The sequence below is a fragment of the Amblyraja radiata genome, chromosome 1 (genome assembly GCF_010909765.2).
Source record: "Amblyraja radiata isolate CabotCenter1 chromosome 1, sAmbRad1.1.pri, whole genome shotgun sequence".
Lineage (NCBI taxonomy): Eukaryota > Metazoa > Chordata > Chondrichthyes > Rajiformes > Rajidae > Amblyraja > Amblyraja radiata.
This window is the reverse complement of record NC_045956.1, coordinates 90,174,836-90,190,690: the sequence shown is the minus strand read 5'-3', so window position 1 is coordinate 90,190,690 and position 15,855 is coordinate 90,174,836. Positions and strand designations below refer to the sequence as shown.

At 43.0% G+C, this 15,855-nt stretch overlaps 1 protein-coding gene across 1 annotated transcript in view; it reads right to left on the bottom strand.

The window, feature by feature from the left end:
- Positions 1-15,855, bottom strand: part of zcchc4 (zinc finger CCHC-type containing 4) — a 90,319-nt gene that overhangs the window by 62,881 nt on the left and 11,583 nt on the right. The window contains exons 3-5 of the mRNA XM_033026454.1: positions 11,536-11,618; positions 5,507-5,782; positions 1,523-1,603 (exon numbers count right to left, since the gene is read on the bottom strand). Of these exons, the coding sequence (XP_032882345.1) occupies positions 1,523-1,603; positions 5,507-5,782; positions 11,536-11,618 (440 nt within the window). The remainder of the gene's footprint in view (positions 1-1,522; positions 1,604-5,506; positions 5,783-11,535; positions 11,619-15,855) is intronic.

Genomic DNA, 15,855 nt, shown 5'->3' with positions numbered 1-15,855 from the left:
TTTGCACTAGTAAACATAGATAAACAACAGTAATTTGCATCGCAAAACACTGAAGTTTAGTTTAGTTTTAGTTTAGAGATACGTTGAGAGATAGTTTAGAAACAGGCCCTTCGGCCCACCGAGTCCGCACCGACCAGTGATCCCCACACATTAGCACTACCCTACATACACAAAGGACAATTTTGTTTTTTTACATTTACATCAACCCAATTAACCTACAAATCTGTACGTCTTTGGAGTGTGGAAGGAAATTGAAGATCTCGGTGAAAACCCATGCAGGTCACTGGGAGAACGTACAAACTCAGTGCAGATAAGCACCCTCAGTCAGGATCAAACCTAGGTCTCTGGCGCTGTAAGGCAATAGGTCTACTGCTATGCCACCTTGCTGCCCGTGATGTAGCTTATGAAGATACACAGATATGCTCTTCGAGAACCTGTGTTAATAACGCATCATGTAAGAATGGATATTGTTCTAATTGACAGGAAATGTTAAAAAGCAATTATTATTCACTGCCTCTCTTTGGTAAATTGTACAAAGACTTGAGGCTTTAACATTAAGATTCCGAATGAAATGGAGAGGACAAATTAGTTAGATTTTATGTACTAACAATAACAAAAGGCAATAACTGAAATATATTGGTTTTAATGCACTTAATTGCAACCTCCTAGGGCAAACTCAAAGATCTTACTGATTCCCGTCTTTAACGCAGCAAAGCTACCCACACTCCTCACAACAATGCTGGCAAGCTGAATATCAGCTATGGGAAAGTTACTGGAAGGGACTTTGACGGACAGGATTAATATGCATTTGGAAAGACAAGAATTTATCACAAATAGTCAGCATGGTTTTTTGCATAGAAAATTATATCTCACAATTTGATTGACGTTTTTGAAGGGACGCTAAGATGGTGCCTTTAGTGGACTTTAGAAAGCCCTTTGTCAAGGTACTGCAAGTTGGCTTGACTGCAAGGTCAGATCACATGGGTGAGCTAGTCAACTGGATATAAAATTGGCTATGTGGAAGGATTCAGAGGATAGTGGAGCAGAGTTGTTATTCAGATTGAAGGCCAGTGGCCAGTGGTGCACTGTAGGGATTGATGCCTGGTCCCCCATTGTTTATCATCATATTAAGTGTGGACAACAATGTTGTTAACGTGGATTGAAAGTATGCGGTGACACCAAAAATGGTGATGTAGAAGATGGTAAAAAAAGGTTATCTATGATTACAATGGATTCTTGATGAGCTGTGGAAGTGGGTAAGAAATGACAAATGGAATTCAATTCTGAGGCGTGGGATGTGATGCACTTTGGAAAATTAAATCAGATCAGAACTTACACAGTAAATGGTAAGGCCCTGGGAGAGTGTAGAGTCTGGAACAAAGAGACTTAGGGGTGCAGGTGCATTGTTCCCTGAAAGTGATGATGCAGGAAGACAGGCTGGTGAAAACGGCTCTTGGCGTGCTTGCTTTCATCGGTCAGAGAATTTAATACAGGAGTTTGAACTGGGAAAAAAAAAGCTTACCTGAAATCAATATCCAGCAGCTGACTCTTTATAACTGGGTTGTTCTTTTCAAATTGGCGCAACTTTATCAGTTCATGAAGCCTGAAAATTACACAACAAATTCCCATTAACTTTACAAAGAATGAGCTACCAACTATCTTAACAAATCCACTTGGTATGACAGCTGGTATTATACAGAATTTAACAAGTGAAATTATGTTCCCTGGTCAATTATATGCAAACTACTCTCAAGAAGTACTCCAAGAAACTCCTCCATCATCCTGACCGCGGTCTACATCCCACCCCAGGCAGACGTCCATCTGGCACTGAAGGAGCTGCATGCCGTGGTCAACAAGCACCAGACGCCTTACCCCGAGGCATTTACCACCATAGCCGGGGACTTTAACAAAGCCAACCTGAAGATATCGCTCCCTAACTTCCAACATGTCTCCTGCAGCACCAGAGGATCAAACACCCTTGACCACTACTACACAACCATCGAAGACGCCTATAGCTCTATCCCTCGGCCTCACTTCGGAAAATCCGACCATTCAGCAGTGCTGCTTCTTCCTGCATACAGGCAGCAACTGAAGAAAACACTCCCAGAGGTGAGGACCGTACAGAGCTGGTCGGGGGGGGGGGGGGGGGTGCAGGAACAACAACAGGACTGCTTGGAGTCTGTAGACTGGGCAATGTTCAAGGACTAGGCAACGGACCTGAATGAATATGCCACAGTCGTTACAGACTTCACGAGGAAATGTGTGGAGGACTGCATTCCAACAAAAACCAGAATCCTTGGATGAACCACGAGATCCGCATTCTTCTGAAGGCAAAATCCTGGGCAAGTCTGGAGATGCAGAGGTCTAGAAGAAGTCCAGGTACGACCTTGGTAAGGCCATCAAAAAGGCCAAAAGGGACCTGCTCTAAGCTGGAGGATGAGACGGATGTATGGCAACTGTGGCAGGGCTTGAATGCCATCACCTCCTACAAGGCAAAATCAGGAGGCGGCTAAAACGACAGCGAAGCATCACTCCCTGACAAGCTCAATGCGTTCTACGCACGGTTCGATAGGGAGAACACTGATGTGCTTTCCCGAGCCCCTATTCGCCCTGACAGTGTTACAGTCAGTCACAGAGGCCGACGTCAGAGGGGGGGTGAACCCTCGGAAAGCGCCTGGATCTGATGGTATACCCGGCCGTGTTCTAAAAACCTGTGCGGAACAACTGGCTGGAGTTTTTACAGACATTTTCAACCTCTCACTTCTGAGGTCTGAGGTTCCCACCTGCTTTAAGAGGGCATCAATAATACCCAAGAAGAGTAAGGTGACGTGCCTCAATGACTATCGACCAGTGGCACTAACGTCTGTGGTGATGAAGTGATTTGAGCGGTTCGTTATGGTGCACATCAACTCCTACCTCGACAAGAACCTCGACCAACTACAGTTCGCATACCGCCAGAGGGGGGGTGAACTAGATGCAATTTCACTGGCTCTCCACTCCGCACTGGACCACTTGGGCAATAAAAAACACCTACGTCAGGCTGTTGTTTATAGACTACAGCTCAGCGTTTAATACCATCATCCTTTCCAAGCTGGTTACCAAGTTCATGGAACTAGGCCTCTGCGCTGCAATTGGATCCTCGACTTCCTCATCCACAGACCACAGTCTGTTCGAATTGGAGGAATCACTTCATCCTCAGTAACAATTAGTACGGGAGCACCTCAAGGCTGCGTGCTCAGCCCCTGCTTTACTCACTCTATACCCATGACTGCGTAGCCGGTCATAGTTCGAACTCCATCATCAAGTTCGCCAATGACACCACTGTGGTTGGACGAATCACAGATGGGGACGAGTCAGAGTATAGAAGTGAGATCGACCGACTGACCAAATGGTGCCAGCTCAACAACCTGGCTCTCAACATCAGTAAGACCAAGGAACTGATTGTGGACTTTAGTAGGGGAAGGATGAGGACCCACAATCCTGTTTATATCAATGGTGGAGAGGGTCAATAACGTCAAATTCCTGGGCGTGCAGATATCAGAAGATCTTTCCTGGACCCAACACACCGATGCAATTGTAAAGAAGGCACATCAGCGACTCTACTTTCTGAGAAGATTACGGAGATTCGGCATGTCGAAGAAGATTCTCCTAAACCTTTACAGGTGCACGATAGAGAGCATTCTGACTGGTTGCATCGTGGCCTGGTTCGGTAACTTGAACATCCAGGAGCGAAAGGAAGAAGGTACAGGAGCCTGAAGATTGTAACGTCCAGGTTCAGGAATAGCTACTTCCCCACAGACATCAGGCTATTAAACACAACAAATAAGCTATGAGCTCTGAACTACAAAAGACTATATTATTATTTTTTATTAGCACTATATTTGTTATTTATTGAACATTTTCTTTTTTTCCCTGTTATATACAATGTTTACATATTCACGTATTCTGTTGTGCTGCAGCAAGTAAGAATTTCATTGTCCCATCTGGGACATATGACAATAAAACACTCTTAACTCTTGAAAGTCAAAGCTAGTTATCTAGCTATAATTGATATTAGTGACATAAACTAAGATAACAGTAACGGTAGTGGGGAAGAAGCTTGAGTCGATTGTTAAAGATGTTATAGCAGCACATTTGAAAAGCAGTGACAGGATCTGTCAAAGTCAGTATGAAAATATGAAGGTGAAATCATGCTTGAATAATCTTCTGGATTTTTTTGAGAATGTAACAAATAGAATGGATAAAGGAGAGCCAGTGGATGTGGTGTATCTGGACTTTCAAAAAGCCTTTGACAAGGTCCCACACAAGAGATTTGTGTGCAAAATGAGAGCACATGGCATTGGGGGTAGTGTATTGACATGGATAGAAAACTGATTGGTAGACAGGAAGCAAAGAGTAGGAATTAACGGGTCCTTTTCCGAATGGCACGCAGTGACTAGTGGGGTGCCGCAAGGCTTATTGCTCCTGCACTTATTTTTCTATGTTTCTAACTACCAATAAATAATTACATCTGGGAAAATTTTAAATATTTGATATACAAACTAGTGCAACACAACAGAATTGTGAATGTTGAATTTCAGGATTTACTACTTCTACTGGGCAAAATCTTCAATGATACTCCTTTTCATTGCATCCATAATGTATATTTTTAAAGAAACAGTAAAATACTTATATTAAGTCAAGTGTCATGCGGCTCTCACAACCAGACCTGGAGAACAGACTCAAAATAGAAAATGCTGCAGATACTCAACAAGTCTGGCTGGAAATAAGGAGAAACAGTAAACGTTTCATGTCAATGGAATGTTCCAATTTTCCTGAATTGTTTTTTTCTGTTCAATTTTAATATGAGCTGGTGGGAGAATGGGAGTGCAGATGATATCTAATGCCTAAGGAACTGTATCAAAACACCACTATTCATTAAGGTAAGAACAGTTCAGCAGAATTTTTTAAATCCTTTTATCGTTTTCTAGCACTTATAATCAAGCACTTATAATCAAGCACTTATAATCAATCCTACCTTCAGCTTCAAGGAATACGACTCCACAATGACTTGCAAGAAACAGTGTACAGTACCAAAATCATTTATTCTACCAATTATATTTTACCTGTGTAATGAGACTCATGTTCCAAGTTGCAACAAATGATGATCAGAAGCTGGTGGAACAGACATTGGATCCCATCTAGATCTGTCTAATGGACTCCAATTTCTAATCCTGCCATCTGAGATGTTCAGTCTTGGTTAACTGAGGATGTAAGCATTACTTTAAGTAAAAAGCAAGACTCCCCTGAAAATTATTCTCGGGTCCAAATCTGTTCATCATTTAATTCTAAAATACTGCACAGATATTACGTTCAGAGTCCTACAGGATCCAAGGTTAACAGTCAGTCATGCATCATGGAAATTGTCATCACCATTGATCAGACTTGGGATGTTTAAGTGCAGGAAGATGAATGAACTGTAGCTGCAAAGACTTTGTTAACAGTGACATTTGACAGATGAACATACCGTGGTGTTCCAACACACAGCACTTTTCTGAATCCCAATGAAACAATTAAATCCAACAAGAATTGGCATGTGCGATCAGCAAACAAGTACTGAGCATTGGTCTTTTTGTTCTCAAGTGGGAGCAGCAATTTGCTGGGTCTTTTCAGCTGATGAAGAGACACATCGCCCAGCTGTTGATGAGATGTGTGCTTATCCCAGTCCGCGGGCAACAACAGAAGCTGGCAATCCAAACAGAATATCCTCTTTACCTCGGGTAAAGACACAAAGTGCTGATATCTGCGAGAAAAACAAAATACATAAACAATAATTGCTATTGAATACCATTAAGAAGCTGCATAAGTCACAAATTCTGTCTGCTTAAGTATGGCAACTTTCAGGTAAAATTTTAACATAATTCAATCATTCAGCATTCCTACGCTGTCCTTTGGTTTGAAATGTGAATTACAAGATCTTACAGAAATACAGATTTTCTGAAATATTATTTTAAAATACCTTAATCAAATTAATAAACTTCTCTGCTCATTTATAAACCAGATTCAATAAAATGATTACGGCTGCGTTTGAATATGTTACCATTTATCATGAATTAAATCATTGATATTTTATCACAAAGACCATTTTTGCTGATGTTTGGTATCCATAGGTTTTCGCTGAGATTATGTAGATTGGTTGTTATGCTGGTTATGCTCTTTAGTATTCCAATTTTTCAAATATCTATTTCAAAGGTATTCATTATCCATTATTCATTAGTGTTTTGAGACAAAGTATCCTTCATGAAACAATTGCAAACCTTTACAGCAGAACTTAAGGAGCCTGGATTGAACTTACTGGAAGAAAATTCAAAAAAATCATAGGCAATGCAAGTTCGAACCTCTAACTTGTGTGAGACAACACTCCTCAATAGTACCGACTCAAAATTCTCTCGTATGTGGAGACAAACTTTTATTCTGCTCAATAAAATATCTTTTGGCTGCTTAAAGTCTCAGTACAAAACAATTTATGTACACCATATTTGGAAATTATACATGTTCAATGAAATTCATTTATCATATGTTTGGATACAACCATGCCTTATGGTATACATTACTTTACAGAATTTAAATAAGTGGAACAAATTTAGTCCAGTGAGCTGTGTTGGTGGGCACTTTGAGATTAGTGATCTCAATATAGCTAGATACATGAAGGAACCAGGAAATAAAAACATCTGTACAAACACATCAGATGAAAATAGGAAAAACTTACAATAAATAGTTACATAGCTGGCCTCAAGTGGACTGCAGTGCTGATCACCAGAAAAGCCGAAACTACTAAGGTGAATTAAATTGGCTAGATCTTAGTGTTTTGGTAAAAGAATAAAAGTGATCAAATTGGGTTTTAGTTGTTTAAAGGAGTTGATATGGTGGGCACAGAATTACTTACACTGGTGATGAAGCAAAAATCAATGTTAAATTTGGCTAAACCATACAGAGAACAATTAGGAAGTACTTCTACGAAGGGTAATAGAAATCTAAAATTCTCTCCCACAAAATGCCTTTGTGTATAAATCAAAAGAAATGTTTAAAACTAAGGTTGTTATGACTTCAGTTAGACAGTTATTCAATCCTCAATTAAGGATTGAAGAAGCAATATGGAGTCAAAATTCAAGTCGGCCATTGTCTACTTAAATGGTAGAACATGTCTGAGGGGCTGGATGGCCTTGCCAGTCTCCAGTGGGAAGTCCTATAAAATAAATTTAAAAAGTGTAAAACTCTCCTTGGCAAATCCACTGGGTGGCAGCAAAGGACAAACATTGAAAAAAATAGTTATGTCAGTAAGTCCACACGTTTTAAGTAGGTGAAGACAGTGAAAGAAGTTAGCTGCTGCAATGTAAACCGTGCCATAGGTTCATAAGTCCACTCTCTGCTCATTCCAAGTCAAATCCCTCACTCGAATGAAAGCACAGACCTTTTCCCCAATTTATTGCTTGGATGATGAGAAATTGAGGCTCTGGTCAAGAATAAGGAGGAGGCATGGAACAGGTATAGGCAGATGGGAACAAGTTTGGAGTTTTGGGAACTGAGGAACACGCTAAAGAAGGAAATCAGGAGGGCAAAGGGGAAGAAGGAGATGCTTTGGATGAGAATGTACAAGGCAAGATTAGTAAGTTTGCAGATGACACTAAAGTGAATAGTATTGTAGATAGCAAAGATGGTTATCAAAATTTGCAGCAGGATCTTTATCAGTTGGGTAGGTGGACTGAGGAATGGATAATACAGTTTAATACAGAGAAGTGTGAGGTGTTGCATCTTGGTAAATCTAACTAGGGTGCCATGCACAGTGCATGGCAGGGCTTTGATGAGTGTTACAGAGCAAAGCATTCTAAGAGTGCAGGTACATAGTGCCTTGAAGGTAGCGTCATAGGTAGAGTGGTCAAGAAGGCTTTTAGCACATTGGCCTTCATCAGTCAGAGCATTGAGTATAGAAGTTGGAAAGTTATGTTACAGTTGTACAAGACAATGGTGAGGCCACATTGGAGTATTGTGTTTAGTTCTGGACACCCTATTGTAGGAAAGATGCCATTAAGCTGGAAAGAGTGCAGAGAAGATTTATGAGGATGTTGCCAGCACTCGAGGGCCTGACCTATAGGGAGAGATTGAGCAGGCTAGGACTTTATTCCTTGGCAGGAGGATGAGCGGTGATCTTATAGAGGTGTGCGAAATCACAAGAGGAAAAGATAGGGTAAACGCACAGAGAAATTAACCCAAAGTAGAGAAATTAAGAACCAGAGGACATAAGTTTAAGGTGAGGGGAGAAAGATTTAACAGGAACCGGAGGTGCAACTTTTTTTACACAAAGGGTGACGGGTATGTGGAGTGAGCTGCCAGAAGAGGTAGCTGAGGCAGGTAATACCACAGCGTATAAAAAACATATTTGGACAAGTACATGGATAGGACAGGGTTAGAAAGATATGGGGCAAATGCAGGCAGACTGGTGTAGATGGGGCATGTTGGTCGGCATGAGCAAGTTCGGCTGAAGGGCCTGTTTCCGTGCTGTGTAACTCTATTGTTGAACAAAAAAACTAAATTTTGATTCACAAATAACAGAAAGACAAAACCACAGAGAGAGGCCATTCAACTCAACTAATCTGTATATTCTATGCTAGATTAATCTCACTAACCCCTCTCTCCAAACTTCTCTTCCCAGATTTGAACCTATAAATTGTGTCAGCACAAGAGGGGTGTGGTTTTATGGAATATTATTTATTTGAATGAATAAATGAACGAATAAGTTTATTGGCCAAGTATTCACATACAAGGAATTTGCCTTGGTGCTCCGCCCGCAAGTGACAACATGACATAAAGTGACAGATAGGAATGATACATAAAACATTAAACATTAATAATAAAACATTATTGATTAAACATGCGAATTAAATAAAATACCAGAGCAAAAGGAGGCTACAGAATTTTGGTTATTGAGCAAAGCTACTACTCGTGGAAAAAAAGCTGTTTTTATATCTGGCTGTGGCAGTGGGGTCGCCTTCCTAGAGGGAAGTGATTCAAAGAGTTTGTGGCCAGGGTCAGAGGGGTCAGAGATGATCTTACCCGCTTGCTTCCTGGCCCTTGCAATGCAGCGTTCATCAATGGAGAGAAGGTTGCAGCCAATAACCTTCTCAGCTGATCGGACGATTCGCAGATGTCGTGCTTGGTGGTTGAACCAAACCAGACCACGATGGAGAAGGTGAGGACAGACTCTACGATGGCCGTATAGAATTGGACCATCATTGCCTGTGGCAGATTGTGCTTCATCAGCTGCAGCAGGAAGTGCATCCTCTGTTGTGCCTTTTTGACTGTGGAGTCGATGGTAGTGCCCCACTTAAGATCCTTGGAGATGATGGTTCCCAGGAACTTAAAAGACTCCACAGATGTGACTGTAGTGTTGTTGATGGTGAGTGGGATGAGGGGAAGGGGAGCTCTCCTAAAGTCAACTATCAATTTCACTGTCTTAAGAGCATTGAGCTTCAGGTTGTTGCGATGGTACCAGATCACCAGCTGTGTCACGTCCTGTCTGTAGGCAGATTCCTCCCCATCCTAGATCAGTCCAATCAGGGTTATGTCGTCCGCAAACTTGAGAAGCTTGACAGAGGAGTCAGTGGAGGTGCAGTCATTGGTGTAGAGGAGAGGGGAGAGTATGCAGCCTTGCGGTGCTCCTATGCTGAGGGTTTGCGGGTCCGAGATGTGCTTTCCCAGCCTCACATGCTGCTTCCTGTCTGTCAGGAAGCTGGTGATCCACCAACAGAAGGGTTCAGGCACAGTCAACTCGGAGTGTAGTAGCTCTGGCACAATGGTGTTGAATGCAGAGCTAAAATCAACAAACAAATCCTCGCATAGATCCCCTGGCGGTCTAGGTGCTGGAGGATGAAGTGCAGGCCCAGGTTGACTGCGTCATCCACATATCTATTGGCCCGATATGCAAACTGCAGTGTCCAGCAGGGAGTTTGTGATATTTTTCGGATTGGCCAGCACAAGCCTTTCAAGAATCTTCATGACTACAGAGATCAGTGCCAGTAATCCTTGCCTTTTTGGGTAAAGGGATAATAATGGAGACTTTGAAGCAGGCAGGGACAGTACAGGTTTGCAGGGATTGGTTGAAAATGTCTGTGTAGACCGGTTCTAGTTGTTCGGCACAGAGCTTGAGAGTAGAGGAGGAAACATTGTCCGGTCCTGGAGATTTCTGGCTTCTGAACAGCCTCTCCACCTCCTCTATTTTTATTGTTGATGATGGATAAGTGATGTTGTGCAGCACGGAGGGGATGGGTAATTGTGTGTGAAGTGGTGATTGGAGAGGGGTGTGTGGGAAAGGGTTCAGCCTTTGAAGAATGGAGTCTTGCTTTAAGTAGGTGTGAAGTGGTGAATGGGGAGGAGAGGGTGTAGAAGGATCCGTTCTTTGCAGACTGGGGTCTGGCTGTGTTTGTTGGGGAGGGGGTACCAGGGTTACGTTTCTGCTTGTCAAACCTGCTGTAGAACACATTCAGGTCGTTGGTCAGCTGACGATTGTCCAGAGTTGGGAGCTTTCCTCTTGTAGCTGGTGATTTCTTGCAAGCCCTTCCAAACTGAAGAAGAGTCACTAGCTGAGAACTTGCTCCTCAACTTCTCAGAGTACCTTTCCTTGGCAGCTCGGATTCCTCTTCTCAGCTTGTACTTGGCCTGCCTGTAGAGGTCTGCATTCCCGCTCCTGTAAGCCTCCTCTTTAGACTGTCGGAGCTGTCCGTGTTCTGCAGTGAACCAGTGCTTGTCGTTGTTGAACCAGGTCCGGGTCCTAGTTGGAATGCAACTGTCCTCGCAAAAGCTGACATATAATGATACAGTGTCCGTATAGTCAAAGCAGGATTGTAGGTTCTCAATGCCCTCGCTTGTCCACCTTTTCGTTGTTCTGACCACAGGCTTAGCAGATTTGTTTCTGCCTGTAGGTCGGAATAAGGTGAATTAGACAATGATCAGAGAGACCCGGACCCGCCCGGGGAACAGAACGATATGCGTTCTTGATTGACGTGTAACAGTGGTCGAGTGTTCTCTCCCCTCTGGTGGGGCAAGTAACCCGAAGTCTGTACTTTGGAAGGTCACGGCTGAGGTTGGGTTTGTTAAAGTCCCCCAAAACAATGACCATGGAGTCCAGGAAGTCACTCTCTACCCTCATTACCTGGTCAGCGAGTTGTGTTTACATCTCACGTGCTCAGGCATTTTCCCTAGATTGAATCATCTGTCCCTTTTCAGAAAAGCCAGTTTTCATCTTTTAACATCAAAGTTGTTACACCTATCCCTCAAGCTTATAGTGTCATTTTCTCTTTTGCATTCCCAACTTTTCCTGGGGCAAAACACCACAGATATTTAAGAACAACAGTGAAAGAGAGTGGGTGGTATTTGCTGATCTCCACTGGCATTTTTGAGGCAGTATATGTACTGATTTGATCCTTAGACTCGTGCTCTGCTAAGAATCTTACTTGATAATGTCAATTTTTTACCACAGTTATCAAGGATAAAATTAATTACCTCTCCACATATTGCTTGTGAGTAAATGGTGGCTGTCGGCTTTGATTAAATTCTTCTCTTGCTAACAGCCGGGCTACTGACACCTGGAAATGACAATCGGATATTAGCATTAATTTGGGGAACCGCCATGAGGTTTGGAGGGGGGAGGGGGGCGGGGGGGGGGGGGGGGAGGGTTTGGGGGGTAAGAACAAATGAGGATGCAGCGTGGGGGAACCGCTGTGAGGGAGCATACATTGGGTAAGCAAAACAAAGAATATCACTGTGACTTGTCACAATATTCATTCATTCATTCATTAATAAATGATATACTTTCCGCATGCTCTTTCTTCATATTGCTGCTCATTTCACCCTTCAGTTAGTTATCCAGTTGAATTATTAAATCTTCTCATATTACAATTTCATTCAGTACATTCTACACAATAACTTGTCCTGGATCAGGTAAGTTTGTTCTCTTTTTATCCCTGGCTCTTCAAATCATTTTACATTTTCTGGTTACCAAATCTTTTTGCACAATAAAACAGCTTTCCTTATAACTTTTATTGATTTTGAACAGGTGTACAAAATATCCATTGCTCGCACACCTCCTGTCTCTGTGCACACTTTTAAAAAAGTAGCATTTAGTCTGCCTCCCTGTCCTATATAATCATTTCAAATTGATCAACACTAAATTTCATCTCTGATTTGTCTCCTATTTCACTTCTGTATTTTCTGCCTCAACAAGAAGCAACCTCGGATTCCCACAAAGCATAGGAACTACAGATGTCATATCACAAATCACACATGTTTATAAAATAGAACAGTAAAGCACAGGAATAGGCCTTTTGGCACACTATGTCTTTGCCAACCATGATGCCAATTTAAGAAAACATGTTAAGAGTAGCTCAGCGGATAAGGTAGTATCTCTAGAGAACATGGATATGTGATGTTTCAGGTCAGGACCCTTCTCAACCCAAAAATTAACCTATCCAAATTCTCCAGAGAAGCAGCTTGACACACTGAGTTACTCCAGCATTTTGTGCCTTTCTTTGATAAGCCAGCATCTGCAGTTCCTTGTTATTACATGATGCCAGTTTAAGCTTGCACATCTAGCTGTATGTGGTCTATATCCCTCCATTCTCTGCCAATTCACCTGTCTGTCAAAATGCCACTTAAACATTGCTATCATATCTGCTACGCCTGAATTTGACATTTGCATCCTGGGCTAAAAGACTGGTTAACTATCCCATCTATGCCTCTTGTAGTTTTATATACTTTTATTGGGCCAATCAAAGTTTGTAATGCAGTGACCAGAACTGCACACAATATCCAAATGTAACCTCATCAAAGTTTAATATATCTGTAACATGACTGCCCCACTTTTATACTAAACACCCTGAGCGATGAAGGAAAGTATGGAAGTGTACCCCAAGATCATTCAATGTCGTTGCTCCCAAGGGTCCAGCAACTTACAGTAGTTTCATCTTACAATTGACCTCCCAAAGAGCAACACCTGTCTAAATTACACATCATCTGCCATTTCTCTGTCCATATTTCCAAATGTTTTATATTGAATTGAATCCTTTATTTGTCATTCAGACCTTTCGGTCTGAACGAAATGTTGTTGCCTGCAGCCATACATGTAATAATAACAACACACAATAAACACAAATTAACATCCACCACGGTGAGTTCACCAAGCACCTCCTCACTGTGATGGAGGCAAAAGTCTTAGAGCTACTGTCTCTTCCCTCCTCTTCTCCCTCTGCACTGAGGCGATACCCCACCGGGCGATGGTAAGACAGTCTCGCGGTTCAAGCTCCGAGGCCCGGGGGTGGTCGAAGCTGCCGCCCTCCAGTCCAGCGGACGCAGCTGTTGCCACGGGAGCTCCGGAAAACAGGCACCAGCCTGTGACCTGCGAGCTCCCGACGATGTCGTCCACTGGCCCGCGGCCGAGCCCCGGATTCAGGTCGCCGCCGCCAGAAGGCCGCCTCAGCCACCGGAGCACCGTCTCCGCCCCGCACAGGGCCGCCCACACGAGAGCGTCTCAGCCCCGCACCGGGCCGCCCTCACGGGAGCGCATTCCAGCCAAGAGCCGGCTGCCCACACGGGAGCGCCTTCCAGCCGGGACCCAGGCCGGGACCTCACGCTGAATCACAACCTTCCTCACTATCCACAACTCTGCCAATTTTTGTGGAGATCGACACAAAATGCTGGAGTAACTCTTCTCGAAATCAGACTTTGTTCTGACCCGAAAAGTCACCTATTCCTTTTCTCCAGAGATGATGTCTGACCCATTGTGTTATTCCAGGACTTTATGTCTATCTTCAGTACAAAACAAGACTGCAGTTCCTTCCTACACATTTTATGCACCAATTTTTGTGTTGTCTAATTGGGCCACCTATATTTTTATCCGAATCATTTATATTCATTGCAAACAACGGAGATCCCGGCACTGATCCTTGTAGAACACAATTGGTCACAGATCTCCAGTCAGAATGATATCCCTCCATACCTACCCTGCCTTCTATGGCCACGCCAAATTTCTATCCAATCTACCAACTCTATGTGGGAGTGGCAGCGCCTAACGGCAGAGGCTCGACTACAGTCGTCTGTCTTTTTTTATTTTTGTCTTGTTAAATGTATGTCTTGAGTTAGTTTTTATTTTTTTTTATAGTTGTGTATATGTGGGGGGTGGTGGGGGGGCTGTGGGGGAAACCGTTTAGATCTCTTCCCTGTGCAGGGACCCGACTATTCCCTGTCGGGTCTCGGATGTCGTTGGGCCTAACATCGTGGAGCCGGCGGCGACCTCCGGCCGGGACTAACCTGGGGGCTCCAGTTGCAGAGCTTGCGGAACTGAGATCGCGGAGCTGGCCAACTTCGGAGCGGGAAGAGCTGTGGTGGCGTGTGGCTGCGACCCTACTTTGGAGTTCGGAGGCACCGGCCGCAGACCCGGTGGACGGGAACATCGGGAGCTCCAAGTTCCTGGTGGGAGACCACTTTTCCGAGCTCCGCAACAGCGACTTCTCCCGCTGGAATCGCGGGTTTAAAGGACATGGAGCCGGGGCCTAACATCGCCCGGCGTGGCTTAAACGGCCTCAGGACTTACCATCGCCCGCCAGGGGCTTTAACATCGGAGCCCCAGTTCGCCTCGACACTGCAGTTGGACTGCTGGACCACGGGAGAAGGAACAAAGGGAAGAGATAAAGACTTTGCCTTCCATCACAGTGAGGAGATGTTGGAGACTCACTGTGATGGATGTTTATGTAAACTGTGTTAAGTGTGGGTCTTGGATTGTTTTGTAATGTAAAAAACTGTAGAAATGATATTTCGTTCAAACCAAGGTTTGAATGACAATAAATCTTATCAAATCAAATCAAATCTACATAAATCCCCATTTGCCTAAATCTTCTGGATCAGCCCACCATAAGGGATCTTGTTGAAAGTCCATGTATCCATGTATCCAACATCTGCTGCTCTACCCTCATAAATCATCTTCATTAACTCCTCAAAAAACTCAATGGTTTATAAGACATGACCATCCATGCTGTCTGTCCCTAATAAGTTTAGTAAGTGCAACCTCTCAAAATGTCCTGTTATTCAATTATTTACATATGTCAGATTTTTATTTAGTGCTGTTCAAACCCCTTTGTGTTGATAACTTCCACTTAGCTAAATGCTAATTATATCCCCTTAAAATTAAATAAACACTGTATTCATGTACATATTTACGTAACAACTTATTTACTGTTGTTTTTACATCTCCTTCCTCTCTGTAGTAAATTCTAACCAAATCCCCATCTTTTGAAATTATCTGAATGTACACTGATACCTCAATTCGTGTTCAGAATCCAATACAGAAATGAGTGTTTATGGAATCACCACTGAAAGGGATCTTTATAGCGTTATAAATAGAGATGACAGGGCTGCTGTGCAAGAAATCTGGGCAATCCCCTGTTCACCCTGCTGCTGCACACTGTTGTACAAGCCAGGAATCCAGCAATGAATTGCTTACAGCCCAGTGTGGAGAAGATGATAGGTCCAAAGAATGTAGTGTAAAAACATAGTTGGGCGTCATTATCATGGAAATCAATACTACCCTACAATCTGAGAGGTGGCCAAATACACATCTTTCCTCTACCCCCAAAATCTCTGAAACTTTCTGTGGGTTGGACTAAGTCTACATTTAGTGTCTTCTTGCAACCAAGCACTGAAAAATGCCACACCATGATATAACTTTAAATCCACATTCTAATGTGGCAGCAACATCGCATGTGCTTTAAAAAATATTGCAATGTATTGATCCATGAGGAAAAATATTAAGGTAGGTGATCAAAGCTCAGC